The 18,016-nt window shown below is 38.5% G+C and overlaps 1 protein-coding gene across 1 annotated transcript in view; it reads left to right on the forward strand.

The window, feature by feature from the left end:
- Positions 1–18,016, forward strand: part of PTPRQ (protein tyrosine phosphatase receptor type Q) — a 794,911-nt gene that overhangs the window by 736,753 nt on the left and 40,142 nt on the right. The window contains exon 42 of the mRNA XM_073556964.1: positions 16,593–16,674. Within this exon, the coding sequence (XP_073413065.1) occupies positions 16,593–16,674 (82 nt within the window). The remainder of the gene's footprint in view (positions 1–16,592; positions 16,675–18,016) is intronic.

Consider the following 18,016-nt stretch of genomic DNA (forward strand, 5'->3'; position numbering starts at 1 on the left):
TTATTTGCTTAATTGAGAATGACCTAACAAAGGGATTGCCCACACCTGTCCATGAAATAGCCTTGGAGTCAATTGTCCAATTACTTTTGGTCCCTTTAAAAACAGGGTGGCACATGTTAAGGAGCTGAAACTCCTAAACCCTTCATCTAATTTTAATGTGGATACCCTCAAATGAAAGCTGAAAGTCTGAACTTCAACTGCATCTGAATTGTTTTGTTTAAAATTCATTGTGGTAATGTCTAGAACCAAAATTAGAAAAATGTCTCTGTCCAAATATTTTTGGACCTAACTGTATATCTCCCATTAACCACATGACCACCAGTCACACCACAGACTGAAAAACCAGGTCCCAAAAAGTTAGGACACTGTGCAGTGTGAATTATCTTGTCAATATACATTACTGTTAGTACTGGGCAATGTACAGTTAGTAATGTTAGTACTGCGCAAAGTACATGGCGGATTGCGCATTTATATTGTCTGATTGGTTGGCTATACTGGTTATAATATTTTATGCATTAAAAATATTAATGTTTTTACCACTTTGAGTGTAAATTATTTGTACCCGCCCATTCCAGTTTGTTTTATTTATGCACTGAGTAAGGACGCACGTCAGAAACCCATCTGCAAGTTCTAATTCTTGGATTTTAATGGATTGATAATGTAAGCTGGATTTGAAAGACCCCTTTTTGTTTTTTCTGCACATTTTTTCACCCAGTCCATTGTTACATTTATTATGATGGATGTTGTAGTATACTCATATAAGACTATAAGGTATGACCGCACTGCCATATTTAGATTTTTACAGAGGTGCTTTAAAAAAAAAAATCCTAATGTTTTAATTGTACATTTTATTATAGTAGAAGTATCATACTGCAAAACTAAATTTGTTTTTCTTTAAATTATGTGCCTGGAAGTGCTTTATTTTATGTTCAGCCTTAAGTTCTTCAGCTCACTTGTCCTTCATTTACATCTAACCTTCTTTCCCTGAAGAACTATCTGATAGGAAGATTAAATACAGATGTAGCAGGCAGCAATTGCTTTCATCTGTAGGGCATTGTACTGCTTTGTTCTGTCTCTAAGGATCGCAACTTGATGCTCTTAATAGGCAATGTGTTGTTAACAGATGCATGTTCTCTAATTTGAGCACAGGAACTGGTGCTATATTTGGGAGGCACAGGTAGCAGGTACCAGCTGCCAACCGGCACCGGCCGCATCTGTATTTTCAATAGAAAATGACACATTTTATCAGTAGCTATTTATATAAAGCTATATAGCCCTTTTTTAGATTTAGAGATTTAGATTAGATTGAGAAAAATGGTTGTCTATCTATGTGACAATATAACTGTCTGCCATATAAATAACTTTATACAGTACCAACCATGTTAAATTCATTTATAAGGAAAAATATTTCCATAGGCTGTTTCTCCTACTGTTTAAGTCATTTATAGTTCTTCCACCGGGTGGCTTCCGTTCACCTCCTGCTTTTTCCGTTTAGACAAGGAATCCTCCATCAAAGATGGCTGTAACAGTGGCATGGAGAGGAGTTATAAATCTGCACCATGTCTACACAGCACAGAAAAGGTTGGGTTTAGACTTACCACTGCACTTCGATTGCCCCTACAGTGGCCATTGTTGATGCAGGAGGACCAGAATGCTGACAGTATGAGGCAAATTGAAGGCACCAAGTAGGGTAAGTATACAGCTCTGGCAAAAATTAAGAGACCCCTACACAGTTTTATAAAAATCAGCTTTTCTACACGTTTGACAGCCATTCCATTCCAGTGTCATTTGAATTCCAACCAGAGTACACCTCATTCTACAGTACTTAATGTGATTCTGATTAGGTGATCCCCTGAACCAAATCTTATTTAATGAAGGAAAGTATAAAAAACCCTGCTGTGGTGTTCACAATCCTCTTGCAATAGGACAAGCTGGATGGCAAAACAAGTGCTAGTAATATCCCAAAAGTAATAAGAATGAAAAAATAACTTTTAACCATGCCAAAGGAGTTGAAAAGAAAAGTCTTGAGTGAGGAAAATAAGGGCTCAATTCTGGCTTTACTTGCAAAGGGATACAGTGAGCATCATGTTGCCTCCATCCTTAAAATTTCTAAGACAGCAATCCATTACAACAAGGTCAATCAGCAGACATTGGGGACAACAAAGCTACAAACCGGCAGAGGGCGAAAATGTTTGCAGGGCAAGAACAGTTCGTAACAGGCTCCTAGAGGCAGAGCTCAAATCATGTAAAGCTAGAAAAAAGCCTTTCATCATGGAGAAGCAAAGGAGAGCCAGGCTGAAGTTTGCCAAAGACCATAAGAATTGGACCGTAGAGGACTGGAGTAAGGTAATTTGCTCTGATGAGACTAATTTTCAGCTTTGCCCAACACCAGGTCATTTAATGGTTACACATAGACCTGGAGAGGCGTACAAGCCACAATGTCTTGCACCTACTGTGAAATTTGGTGGCGGATCGGTGATGATCTGGGGATGCTTCAGCAAGGCTGGAATTGGGCAGGTTAATCTTTGCGAAGGACGTGTGAATCAAGCCTCATACAAGATTATCCTGGAAAAACAGTTGATTCCTTCTGCTCAGGCAATGTTCCCCAACTCTGAGGACTGTTTTTTTTTCCAGCAGGACAATGCGCCATGCCACACAGCTAGGTCAATCAATGTGTGCATGAAAGACCACCACATCAAATCCCTGTCATGGCCAGCCCCATCTCCAGACCTGAACCCCATTAAAAACCTCTGCAATGTAATCAAGAGGAAGATGGATAGTCACAAGCCATCAAACAAAGAAGAACTGCTTACATTTTTATAACAGGAGTGGCACAAGGTCACCCAAAAGCAGTGTGAAATACTGGTGGAAAGCATGCCAAGATGCATGAAAGCTGAGATTAAAAATCATCGTTATTCCACAAAATATTGATTTCTGAACTCTTCCTGAGTTAAAACATTAGTATTGTTGTTTCTAAATGATTATGAACTTGTTTTCTTAGCATTATTTGAGATCTGCAAGCACTGCATTTTTTGTTATTTTGACCACTTCTCATTTTCTGAAAATAAATACAAAATTTAGTACTTGGAAATTCGAAGACATGTTTTCAGTAGTTTATAGACTAAAAGAGCAATTTACATTTTACTAAAAAATTTACCTATAAAAAGAAAAATCAGATAAACAGAACATTTTGCAGTGGTCTCTTAATTTTTGCCAGAGCTGTATATGACATGCCGGGTGGAAGCTTGACTTAATTTTCTATAAATGTAGACAGATTACCAGAGAAGCCTCCAACATGCCCAAGCATTGCTACAATTGATATACTAGATCTACTAAAAGAAAACTTTAGAGTCAATTACTTTTCACTATTAGTAACCTATAGACCATTGGTGATAGGTCTTTTTTGTACAATGATATTAATATACAATGAGATTAAAACTGGACATGCAAATGTATTATATAGATGAAAGGGAGGCACTTGGAACTTCCAATGGTATGGCCATGGAAGTCTGGTCTGACACGATTTAAGTGTTAGTTAGCAGAGTTATTTATCTGTAGTAGGTCTGTGTTGGACTTCTGGCAGGATGAATGAGTAGACTGTAGAACACCTGCTCTAAATAGTTTATATCTTTAGAGTGTTTGTCTCATTAGAGAAAATGATAATTTGCCATGCACCTTTCACACATACAAGGGGGTTAAAGGAAATATGTTAACAGATTTTTGCCACCTCATCTGAGAGCAGCATGATGTAGACAAAGGGGCCTTGAATCTATTGATGTATCACTTAGATTACTGTGTGCAGTATTTCTGAAACAATCAGAGTTGTAAGATTTAGTAAAGCAGCAGAGCTGAGAAATCTAAGCCCTCCCACACCTGGCTCTCTGTGTACATTAGTAACATAGTAACATAGTAACATAGTTAGTAAGGCTGAAAAAAGACATTAGTCCATCCAGTTCAGCCTATAAAATTCTGTCAGAATAAATCCTCAGATCTACGTCCTTCTAAAGAACCTAACAATAACTGTAAGATACAATATTGGTAGACTCCATGAAGACATCCAGGCCTCTCTTGAACCCTTCGACTAAGTTCACCATCACCACCTCCCCAGGCAGGAAATTCCAGATTCTCACTGCCCTAACAGTAAAGAATCCTCTTCTATGTTGGTGGAAAAACCTTTTCTCCTCCAGACGCAGAGAATGCCCCCTTGTGACCATCACCTTCCTTGGTATAAACAGTTCCTCGGAGAGATACTGTATTTGTATTGTCCCCTTATATACTTATACATCGCCCCTCAGTCGTGCTTTTTCTAGACTAAATAATCCTAATTTTGCTAATCTCTCTGGGTATTGAAGTTTCCTCATCCCCTTTATTAATTTTGTTGCCTTCCTTTGTACCCGCTCTAGTTCCATTATATCCTTCCTGAGCACCGGTGCCCAAAACTGTACACAGTACTCCATGTGCGGTCTAACCAGAGATTTGTACAGAGGCAGTATAATGCTCTCATCATGTGTATCCAGACCTCTTAATGCACCCCATGACCCTGTTTGCCTTGGCAGCCACTGCCTGGCACTGGCTGCTCCAGGTAAGTTTATCATTAACTAGGATCCCCAAGTCCTTCACCATGTCAGATTTACCCAGTGGTTTACCGTTCAGTGTGTAATGGTGATATTGATTCCTTCTTCCCATGTATATAACTTTACATTTATCATTGTTAAACTGCATCTGCCACTTTTCGGCCCAAGTTCCCAACTTATCCAGATCCATCTGTAGCAGAATACTATCTTCTCTTGTATTGACTGCTTTACACAGTTTTGTATCATCTGCCAATATCGATATTTTACTTTGCAAACCTTCTACCAGATCATTAATAAATATGTTGAAGAGAATAGGTCCCTACACCGACCCCTGCGGTACCCCACTGGTCACAGCGGCCCAGTTAGAGAATATACCATTTATAACCACCCTCTGTTTTCTATCACTAAGCCAGTTACTTACCCATTTACACACATTTTCCCCCAGACCCAGCATTCTCATTTTGTGTACCAACCTCTTGTGTGGCATGGTATCAAACGCTTTGGAAAAATCAATATATACCACATTCAATGACTCACCTTGGTCCAGTCTATAGCTTACCTGTTCATAAAAACTGATTAGATTAGTTTGACAGGAGCGATTCCTCATAAACCCATGCTGAAATGGCGTTAAACAGTTATTGTCATTGAGATAATCCAGAATAACATCCCTCAGAAACCCTTCAAATATTTTACCAACAATAGAGGTTAGACTTACTGGCCTATAATTTCCAGGTTCACTTTTAGAGCCCTTTTTGAATATTGGTACCACATTTGCTATGCACCAGTCCTGTGGAACAGACCCCGTCGCTATGGAGTCTCTAAATATAACAAATAGTGGTTTGCCTATTACATTACTTAGTTCTCTTAGTACTCATGGGTGTATGCCATCCGGACCCGGAGATTTATCTATTGTCTATAGGCAATGAGCTGCCTTTGAGAGGTTGGGCAGAATCGGGCTTGCAACCGTGCACCAACTAGTCACAGCAATGAAATCCTACTGATAAAACCTTCAGTGTAAGTAAACAACAGCACATAGCCGGACATGTGACACATCCTTGAATTCTGAGTTTTAACCTCTAACTCATGCTGTCCTCAGATACATAGTAAAAACCTGCTGACAGATTCCCTTTAATGCACGGCTTGGAAATACTTGTTGTAATGGGATTTTTGAACATGGGAGTCAGTGGTTGCAATGTATGCACTCAGCCCTCAATGATCACTCAAAGCTTGAAATGGATTTTGTAGTAATCAGCAACAGCAACCCAAGTTTTAATTTGTTTTCAAATAATTTTATTGGTTTTTTAGAAATAAACAGGGTAGTGAAAGGAAGGAAGGAAGGAAGGAAGGGAAGGGAGTGGGGAATAAACAATCTTGTACAGGTACGGAAAAAAAAATTAAAAACTAGAGAACCCACAAATAGGCATAGAATAACATATATCGAATAACAACATAAAAGAAAAAAAATCAACAATCCTTATTATGGGGTAACATTCTTGGAAGGAGATACAGCATCCCAGTACTAAAGCGCCTTGGTTTAAACTTCAAAATATAGTGCCTCTTGTTAAGTCTATTTGATATGAAATTTTTTGTTCCAGGTCTTACATTTTTTTGAGTATTTGTGAATGTGATTGTTGTTAATCGCAAATCTGCGTTCTAAATCGCTGTGTTGGCCTATCTTGTCAAGTATGTCTGAAAACTTGGGAACCTCTGCTTTCTTCCACCATTGTGCTAACATGGTCTTGGTCACTAAGAGGATGTGTATGATAATGTGTCTTACCGAATCATCAAATTGTTCCATGTTTAATGAAAGAAGTGCTCTTTCGGATGTAATTGTGAAGTCCTTAGCAATGAGGTTAATGTGCTGTGTGACTTGAAGCCAGAGGTTTTTGATTTTTGAACCCCAAGTTTTAATTTGTAATCTGTTTATATGCTCTTACAGAAAGAAATGTATTGTTCTGACTCGGAGAGGTATACATATGAACTAGTTGGGATTATGAACATAAGTGGTCTATATTTCCCATTCCTTAAAAGGATACTACCCTCTTACTTATCCTATTAAAGGGGGTTTGAGCTACTCAGCTGATATTAATATATGGCCACTCATTTCCTCTGCGCTAGGCTTGTTCCACACATGCATGAAACAAGGACCGTTCTTGCAACAGAAGACCTACACTGACCACTGGATCTCCTGATCTGAGCTAACTTCATATGTGCCTATGAAGCAGTTAGCTTAAGTTTGGAGACCAAGTGGTTGGGCATGGTCTTCCAATGTGACAGGTCTTCTATATTTCACACAGGCACAGAAAGGTCATGATTGAGAAGCCTCCTTGTATGATACCATAGTTAGACACATGGACATGAGCTGTCCACTTTAGATATCACACAAATGAAATACGTTAAATACTTTAAGAGCGATAACATGTGCTCCTCTAAATGTGTAATTATTAGTAATTAATAAATGGGTTGTTTTTTAAGTAAAATTTGGATATTTGCTGGACGAAATGTAGGCAGATCAGAGCAATTTTTCAATGACAGAACAAGTTTGCCTATAAATTTACAGTTTAAAGTTACCCTTTATATAACACATTTGTTTTCTTTTAATGCCCTCAATAAATAAAATATGTTTATGAAGTGCTTAGTTTGTTGCAATATTAGTAAATGTGGAGTTCATACTGTCTAGCAAATTCCTGATATTTTCTGCAGTTTTTGTGTTCCATGTCACTTGATACATTGCCCTTCTATATCTTCATATTTCACATAGAATTTTTCAGTAAATATCTCTTTCATTATTGTGCCAGTGACCACCATACTCTCAATGTCAAAACAACAGGCATGATACATCTTTCAGCAGATATTGTTTAGTAAAACTGCAGCCTTCAGGATGTACAGGTCATTCTACCATTTCAACAATGTTTAAAAATAAGGAAATGTATAGAGAGCTAACAAGACCATTGTTTATGTTTGGAAAACTGGATTTCACCATTGTTTCTATGTTCCTCTAAAATTGTAATTCAATACTTTGCTTCCACATCCAGCTTCATTTAACTTAAAAATCTTTGAATTTATGAAGACTGGTGTTTTGTGCACCAGTCTTTAAGACTGTTAGATGGAGCAAATTTATAAAGAAGCTCACTCCACTTAATTTTTGTGGATTCTTGGGGTGTTGTGCACCAGAAATTAAAATCAATGCAAGGTATAAGCTGATGTATATTTTCAATATAATTTATGCCAATTTCTAATAAACATTATGTTGAATCTGTCATGCTGTGGAAGGCAATATCCCTTCTGCTAATCCTTACCCACTCAGTCTGAATATGAAATATAAAAACAGAAAATTTGTGACATTTTAGGAGGAAAACTCATGTAAAGTGTTCGAGAAATTCCTCCCATAGTCTTTAAAATGTCTCCAAAGTATTTGAAGCTTCAACAAGTAAGCCACAATCCTTTTCGAAAGACAAAATGATAAATTTGCAGAATATAGTGACAAGGCATGTATTTCACATCTACTGTTGTATACTTGCTCCCTTTGTGTCTTCTCCCAATACCAGGCAGTGCTATACCTTTGCTGCAAGCAATGCGGGGCGATAATTCAGCATTTCTGTCTTATATTCTGTGACATGTGGTGCCGTCCAGGCAGAGGTCTTGGTGTTTAATTCCTGACTATGGGTTTCAAATTAGAGATGAGCCAATTGATTCATGGAGGTTAGATTTCAAGTCAAATTTCCTCAAATTTGCAGTTTCATGCTAGTTTGAATATTTGGAGATTCGATTTGCGGCTTGTAAAATAAAATAACTTGCTCTGCACCATTTTTCACACCGCTGAATCATCAGAGCGCAGGCAAGCGTAATTTTGCCCACTTAGAATATTAGGCACCCAATATACTGGCTGATGACTCTGCTTCTTTCACTTCAACTGATACCTCACACTTATAGTTTAAGTTTATTCCAGCTTTCGGTTGAACCAAAGTTTGAACCAAATATTTTGCTTATGGTGTTTATGTTAAGACATGACACTTTCTTGGTAGACTATGCCCATTTACACCAAAGGTACATATCCCCTGGTTGTACAAGGTGTGAAAAGTGTCTAAAACACCTTATAAATATGATAAGTGGAAAGACTTCATTGGTGCAAATTAAGCCATATTTCTGGTGCATTTACTTTCATATGTGTTTTACGTGGAAGACTTTCTTGAATGTGAGGGCAGTAGCTAATGTATTCTTGTAGACAATTTAGGCTCATTCTTGGTAGGTAGGGGGTGCTGGCAGGATTGGACTCCCCCACAGGAAAATAGGAGAGACCTCCGGTGGCCCCTGTACAAGAGTGGTCCACGACCCTCCAATATGATCACTACCTGTCACAATATACTTGAATTACTATGTACATACAAAGACAACATCTTATTCATGTAACAATCTACCCAGCTCATTGTTATATAAATTTGTAATTGAGAATAATGTCACATTTGCATGTAGCTGAAAAGTGGGGATCTGGAGTTGGTTACTGGTGAGCCCTTGGCACCCCAATTGGACACTGGGTGCCGGTATAGTGTACATGTACATACGTATGTGTCTATTAGTCTTGTTTTGAATTTTTCGTCCATAGTGTCCATATCATAACTAATTTGAATAACTACAGTCATATATGCTTAAATTTATTCTACGTATGACAATGTAGAAAGTACTGACCTTGCCTTACAGCTAGCACAGCTGCATGAGCAGTACAAACCTCTGTGATTAGGGCTTCATTGTAAGCAGCAAATTTTGCTGAATTTTGTAGAATACAAGATACTTATGTAAACAATATATGCAATTTAGCTGTTCAGTACTATTCAAGTACCATTCACTGTTCCCTTTTATGCATAGTAAAATAAAGTTATGATGTCATAAGCACTTAGATATTTGGCCAAGTCTTAAGCCCATGTGAAAAGTATACAATAAACTCCCCAAGACACCGGATTTTACTGTGATATTAATATGTATAAGGTAATTCCCTTTTAAGTTCATGTACCCACTCTCCGTTAAGAAATCAATTTCTGCTTTATATGACACTGTGACATTAATCTGCTTTGGCAACAGAAATGCATGGTTTCTCAGTGTATGCCTCAACTGTAATATGAGCAAAATAAGACCTTTTCTAGACTAAAACCCCAGACATGAAACTGTACACCAAATAAAGGATATCCACAGTTTAAAATAAAAATCTTTTTTTTATATACATATAATAATAGAAAAAAAGACTTACACACAAATACCCAAAGTGTAATATTCAGCCACATGCATCCATAAATTAGATTTTTTATGGTTGACATGGAAATAAGCGTTCTTACTGCAGACACATTTGTTAGTCTACATGCACAGAGGTAAAGGTTACTTAGGCAGGGTGTAGGATGTCGAATTATATCTGAAAAGAAACAAAGACAGCAATATGTTCTTACTGGTCAGGCATATTTGTAATGTATGAAATCGCTTAACTCGATGCTGTCCAGCTTTTCCATAAGGTGGACAAGATATAGGGGAAAAGTACATGTTTTTCACTTAATTAAAGCAATGGTCTGACATGGAGAAGGCAGTTTTTAGAACAAACTAGGCGGTAAGAAAGCATAGTGTCATTCGAAGGAAGGTTAATATAAAGAATTTCGTTAAATATAGTAATTTGACCAAAATGTTTCTTATTTGTCTGGATTTTCTACGTCTAATAAATTTCTTTTAATAACACCTAAACGAGTGCCAAGTGTCTCTACAATGCTGTTGACGCATTTGGTTATCCTACTTGTGCACCAATATGTGAACCCAACACCGCAAAGCAACAAGTGCTAACCATAGAGTCACAATTAAAGTCATTGCAATCTTGGCAGTGACCATCTGATTTGTCCATTATTCTAATCTTAAAGTGAACCTCTTATGAAGTTTTTATAACAAAAATGGAAAACTAAGCTCATCTATGTAAAGTCACTGTGATGCTGATTAAATTCATACCTTTCTTTTAGAAGTCTGTGGTTCTGTTTTAGAGAAATCCATTATCAAATGTTTTATGCAAATGATCCACAAGTGCATCAGGGCTGGAGAATGCACTTAAAGGTCTCCTGCCTCTTTTCACTATTGCCCACCCGCTGCCTGCCCCCTGTCAGTAAGTGACAGGTTATTCCTCCTTCACCTGAGATCTAGCACAAGCATCATTATTTCTTAGGGCATGAAGAAGACTGTCAGTACCTGGTGCAATCTGCAAACCGTGCAGATCAGCAATAACGGTGCTTGCACTAGATCTCGAGTGGGGAAGTAGGTCACTGGAGAAAGAGTGACCTGTCAGTCACAGGCAGGAGGCGGGGAATAACAGATTGCGGCAGGAGAGCGGTGGAGTGCCAGTCATGCTGCCTTTGAGCTCATATACATAGAGATTTGAGGATGGATTTCTCTAAATCGGAACAAGGATTTCTAAAAGAAAGGTAAGGATTTAATCAACATTACAGCAACTTTACAAAGATGGAAGGTTCCCTTTAAGGTAAATTTGGGTGTGATAGGAGTGAGGTCTACTTTTGTTCATACATTTCCTACCTAAAATAATAATATACTTATCTGCAATGACTTAGCATGTACATATTTATAAGCAGAATTGTAGCCAAATCTAGCCAGTTGACCCCTTGCTAAGTCATGCTTGTGCTCAAAATTACTAGAATGTTTACTAATGATCCTCTTGAAACCAGGTTTATTTATAATATAAAGTTGGCAGCTGATGTTTAGAGCCCTCATGATATGTGTGTAGCAATCATCTGATTCCAACAGCAAGTCACAATGTCGGTCATGTAGTAAATGTCATGTGAAAACAATAAGGCAAATTGGAAAATGATTAACAATGTGTACTTTATATTTACTAGCAATACTCAAATATATTACCATCTATTCTAACAGCACCAGCATTATTTAACCCCTTAACGACCAGGGGCATTACAGTTTTGAATTTCTGCTTTTGCTCCCCTTCTTCCCAGAGCCAAAGTTTTTTTGCTTTTCCATGAATATGGCCATGTGAGGGCTTGTTTTTTGTGGAACAAGTTGTACTTTTGAATGACACCATTGGTTTTAATATACCATGAAATGAAAAACGGGAAAAAAATTCCAAGTGCGGTGAAATTGCAAAAATGAATGCAATTCCATAGTTGTTTTTTGTTTGGCTTTTTTACTAGGTTCACTAAATGCTAAAACTGACCTGCCATCATGATATTCCAGGTCATTACGAGTTCACAGACACAATACATGTATAGTTTTTTTTTTTATTTAAGTGGTGAAAAAAAATCCAAAATTTGTTAAAAAAAAAAAATTGCGCCATTTTCCGAGACCTGTAGCGGCTCCTTTTTTCGGGCTCTTGGGCTGGTGAGGGCTTATTTTTTGTGTGCTCAGCTGACATTTTTATTGATACCATTTTGGTGTAGAAACGAACTCTTGATCGCACGTTATTGCCTTTTATTGCAATGTAGCAGCGGCCAAAAAAGCGTAATTCTGGTGTTTTTAATTTTTTTCTCATTACGCCGTTTAGCAATCGCATTAATTCTTTTTTTTGTATTGATAGATCGGGCGATTCTGAACACAGCGATACAATATTTGTGAATTTTTTTATAGTTTTATTTTGAATGGGGCGAAAGGGGGGTGATTTGAACTTTTTAAAATATTTTTAAAAATGATGATCAGATCGCCTGTGTGTAGCCAAAATACTCACTTGCTGTGAGTGCTGACCATGAGGTGGTGTTCATAACAATCTGGCAATGACAACCATAGAGATCTGCTGCAGACCTCTGGTTGTCATGCCAACCCATAGGTGACCCGCGATCATGTGTCAGGGTCACCGATGGGCGGGATTAGTGATGCGCTTCCTGTAAGCATGAGGCATTTAACTAGTTAACAGCCATGGGTTAGATCACGATTGCACCCACGGCTGTTGCAGACATATGTCAGCTGTATAGATCAGCTGTCATGTGCACGGAAAGGTATAGGCTCAGTGACTGAGCCCGCACCAAACAGGGGGGGTCCAACATGTGCGTACTATTACGCCACATGTCAGAAAGGGGTTAAAGCAGAGGATTGAGGTTCAACAGGAACATTATACCAGCATGTAACAGCATGCACATAAATAGTTTAGAACTGTCTAAATACTGAAAGTACATCTGCTGTAATCCACATAAAGGGAACTGTCACCTCCAAAATATATTTTAAACAAGCTATAGCTTAATATAATGGACTTAGCCCTAATAAAAATCATACTAAATCATCATTTTTTAATTCATATACAAAGTAAGGGCATTTTCTTGCATTGTTGATGTCACCAAGACTTTAGGGCACTGTTACGCCCCATCATTTGGAATGCTAGAAGCTTCTCCACTTTTCATTGACCACATTCTCTTCCAATAGTGTGTGCAGGTTGCTGGGCACAGGCAGTGTCAGTGTGCACATGCACACAAGCCAGCTGACGTTAGGCGCCACTTTCTCTGGGAAGAGAGCCTTGTCAATCAGAAGGGGAGGAACCCCAACATGCCTAATAAAGGGGCGTAACAATGCAACAAACTCTTGGCCATACCATAGCGTGCACCAAAGCCCTTTAATTTACATAAAAATATTAAATGTAATTTTGTGAGGCACTGCACCAATAACAACTACAGTGCTTGTATGATTTTTTTGAAGGAGCAAAGTCCCCTATTACACAGAGTAGCTCATTTAAAATGTATTTTGGGGATGACAAACTTCCTGTAATGAGCACATATCAGCAGTGTTTTAGGGTTGTAACCAGTGGTAGTAATTATTGTTGGTGAGAACTGATCCACAGGAGCAAGTCCACTGGCCACATAAGCAATCTATGGCCACTTCACAGGAGCCATGAGAACTGCCTGTTACCTCCCAGAATCCGTGGATCTTCTTTTGAATAGCCGGGTTCAATGTCATCATTGCAATGTGATGGACATATAGCGTTGCTCCATTTTGCTGTCAAATAAAAGATGATTCTCAGGGCTCCCATTCCTCATCCACACATTAATGATCTGGTGGATGGACCGGCTACTGCAGTAGTGATGTATAGGTCATAGATTTCTCATTGTAGAGAAATCTTTATTATTTAATATGTACAGGGTGGGCCATTTATCTGGATACACCTAAATAAAATTGGAATGGTTGGTGATCTCAACTTCCTGTTTGTGGCACATTAGTATATGGGAGGGCGGAAACTTTTCAAGATGGGTGGTGACCATGGTGGCCATTTTGAAGTTGGCCATTTTGGATCCAACTTTATTTTTTTGAATAGGAAGAGGGTCATGGGACACATCAACCTTATTGCAAAATTTCACAAGAAAAACAATGGTGTGCTTGGTTTTAACGTAGCTTTATTCTTTCATGAGTTATTTACACATTTATGACCACTTAAAAGTGCTGCCCATTGTGTTGGATTGTCAATGGAACTCTCTTCTCCCACTCTTGTCGCACTAATAGCAACACTGCAGAACAATTGCTAGTCTAAGTGGGTCAGATTCAATAAGGGGGTCAAAAAATAAAGTTGGATCCAAAATGGTCGGCTTCAAAATGGCCACCATGGTCACCACCCATCTTGTAAAGTTCCCCCCCTCCCATATACTAATGTGCCACAAACAGGAAGTTGATATCACCAACCATTTCCATTTTATGTAGGTGTATCCATATAAATGGCCCACCCTGTATATTAGATTTGACATACAATATTTTTTTTCAGTTCTCCGCACCAGGTGCCTTACATGTCTACTTGATTAACAGTGGAGGCACAGACTGTTATCAGTAGATAATGTCACACAAAAGCCTCTGTCTGTACTGTCAATCTAGCCAGCAGGAACGCTGCCGATTGGTGAGAATTGAAGAGAAGCCATGAAGTTAAAGTGCACTTGCAACACCCAGAGCATTTGTAGTCTAGTTTACATATTATTATTATTATTATTATTATTATGCATTTATATAGCGCCATTTATTCCATGTCGCTTTACATGTGAAAAGGGGAAATATAGACAAGTATAGTAAACATGTGTAAGACAAGGGACACACAAGTACATAAGGAGAGGGGACCCTGCCCGCGAGGGCTCACAGTTTACATATGAGTCAAATTAAGGATTTCTGTGCAATGAAGCAATGGATTAGGAAGTTATAGGTATTCTTTTGAGTGATGCGCTATACAGCCATGACTACCTAAACGTCTTAGGATACGCAACTCATCTAAAAATTAAAAAAAAATAAAATGAGTTATATTTCTTATCTTAGTAGGACCATTGACTTGCAGGCTGAACACTATTCATTCACAGTATATGCAAAGGAGAAGGATTTAATTAGTACAGCACTATACTTACCTCTGTGTTATAAGAGTGTCCCTGCAGGGAGAGAGGAAAGATTAGAAAGTGTAATGTTAGCTAGCATGTTAGTATAAACTCCGGTCATGACAAAGATGCATGACCACCATATAATTCACATAAAAAGACATCGGACCAAAACCGGACCCGGAGCGCCCCCTCCGGTGAGTATAATATAACTCGTTTTTCTTCTCCTTCAGATTACATCGGGGGCTTATCTACAGCATTACAGAATGCTGTAGATAAGCCCCTGATGTCAGTGGTGGCAGCTGATAGTCGAGAAATGGGGTGACAGGAACTGTCTACAATGTAGAATTATTTTTCTTGTTTTTTTATAATAGTGTACCCTTTTGAAAAGTTGTTAGCAGCGTGTTCTGCTGGACTCTCAGAAATTCTTCTATAATAGCTTGTGAATCTAACAGAGAGTGCACAGTTTCCCTGCAGTGCCACCACAGGGGAAGTGGAGTATTAATCAGCTCTCATTTAATTCCATGGGCTGATCATGCAGCGCACAAACTCTTAGTGCTACCAGAAGGAGAGATTCTCCATGAAGCTTATCTTGGCTGGAGACACTGTATTACCTCTGAATTATTAGGGTATATTTGACAATGATTTTTATAAACCGGGCTCTCCCTCTAAAATGTACTTACTTTAGTAGGACATTAATTACCCAAATTGTGGCATTCAGTTGAAGACCACTACATATTTTTATATGACCATATCATCACATGTAAAAATGCTCCATTTTTTTCTCTCTTTTCTTTTGTAAATGTCTGAACCAAAATACGCAATCTGATCGGATTATTGCCTTTTTTGCTGTATTTCTGTTGTGCTTCTTTTTTTTTTACGTTTGATTCAGCATGTTTTATTTTTTTTAATAAGTACCAAACTGCTGGAATTCTGCACTTAAAAACGCAGTCACATTTTTATAGGGCTCCCTATAGAAATCTATAGGGGAAAAGAACCAAATAGCGTGCAGTTCTACAGCCTCTTTAAACATACAATTGTCAGGAGTTTTCATGAAGTCACGTCCACTTTTCTTGAACTGTTAAGCACAGTCTTTTTATTTTTCATCCGTGCAGCCTAAATATATGTTTATATAGTAAGCAATATAGAATAAGTGTGGCATGCAGTTTTGTGTGATTACATGTGTGTTGTGGTATTTTTTAATCACAGTGGGTTAAATAATGTAATAATTCGACTGAATGTGCGGCAAATCTGTTTGCCCGTATTATAACATAATCTCTGTTGCAGGTTACTTAGTTATAGGAAATCACTCAAGTAAGTTAGGCAAAGTTGTGATGTGTTTTTTTTTCGATTCTGAGCCTGCAGATTTAATAGTGTGATGAAAGTTAATGTATGGTGCTTTTTCATGCATTTACAAGGATGACCTGCATATAAATCATAAAAGCATGACTAATTGCATGGTAACTGGAGAAATGCTTTGTCTCTCTAGGGTGAAACTTGCATGTGTGTGTTTTAGCTCCAACCGACTGAATAACCTCGGCTTTGTGAGAACAAAATCACTGCTCACAAACAAGTGTCCAGAATAACATGGCGGCGTACAGTACTTTCCGAATAACCAGCTATGATAGAGTATACCACGACTTGATCATTTGAGTAAGTCTTTGCAGAGAGTTATTCGGTGTAATTGAATCCTGTACTTCCTCCCTAGGCCTGTGAGCAAGAAAACTTTTCTGCAGCACATTGAGGAGCTGTGTGCCAATAACAACCTAAAATTTCAAGAAGAATTTTCGGTATGTTCCTAACAGTTGTCACAACATCACAAGCTCTCCAGTAATTGTCATGTGTCACATTTCATGTCCATTTTAAGCATGTGAGACCAAGAAAAACTGCAGCCTTGATAATCAATACCCAATTACCCGGGTAATTGTTTAGATAGTAATGCTACACTGATTTGGGTTTTACATGCTACATTACCTTATCAAGTAGTTTGATCAAACTTAGTAAAGTAAAAAAAAATCTCTAGAAGCGAACAATTCTTCATTTATTTTTGTATTGTAAAAAAGCTGGATGGAAAGTTATGAAACAGCTGCCGGACATTTAATTCTTTAGCATTTACAACAATATTATCAAGATTTTATATTGATCTTAATCAGCTTTTTATACTCTGTAAATTACAAGTGAGCACACCGTTCAAGAAATAGTTCTGGAATAAATGTTTCTCCATAATCCCTTTGGATATACACTCACTGGCCACTTTATTAGGTACACCTGTCCAACTGTGTGTTAAGACTTAATTTCTAATCAGCCAATCACATGGCGGCAACTCAGTGCATTTAGGCATGTAGACATGGTCAAGACAATCTCCTGCAGTTCAAACCGAGCATCAGTATGGGGAAGAAAGGTGATTTGAGTGCCTTTGAACGTGGCATGATTGTTGGTGCCAGAAGGGCTGGTCTGAGTATTTCAGAAACTGCTGATCTACTGGGATTTTCACGCACAACCATCTCTAGGGTTTACAGAGAATGGTCCGAAAAAGAAAAAAAATCCAGTGAGCGGCAGTTCTGTGGCCGGAAATGCCTTGTTGATGCCAGAGGTCAGAGGAGAATGGGCAGACTGGTTCGAGCTGATAGAAAGGCAACAGTGACTCAAATTGCCACCCGTTACAACCAAGGTAGGCAGAAGAGCATCTCTGAACGCACAGTGCATCGAACTTTGAGGCAGATGGGCTACAGCAGCAGAAGACCACACCGGGTACCACTCCTCTCAGCTAAGAACAGGAAACTGAGGCTACAATTTGCACAAGCTCATCGAAATTGGACAGTAGAAGATTGGAAAAACGTTGCCTGGTCTGATGAGTCTCGATTTCTGCTGCGACATTCGGATGGTAGGGTCAGAATTTGGCGTAAACAACATGAAAGCATGGATCCATCCTGCCTTGTATCAACGGTTCAGGCTGGTGGTGGTGGTGTCATGGTGTGGGGAATTTTTTCTTGGCACTCTTTAGGCCCCTTGGTACCAATTGAGCATCGTTGCAACGCCACAGCCTACCTGAGTATTGTTGCTGACCATGTCCATCCCTTTATGACCACAATGTACCCAACATCTGATGGCTACTTTCAGCAGGATAATGCG

Source organism: Dendrobates tinctorius, unplaced genomic scaffold (genome assembly GCF_039654945.1).
Source record: "Dendrobates tinctorius isolate UK_male_01 unplaced genomic scaffold, ASM3965494v1 ptg000241l, whole genome shotgun sequence".
Classification (NCBI taxonomy): domain Eukaryota; kingdom Metazoa; phylum Chordata; class Amphibia; order Anura; family Dendrobatidae; genus Dendrobates; species Dendrobates tinctorius.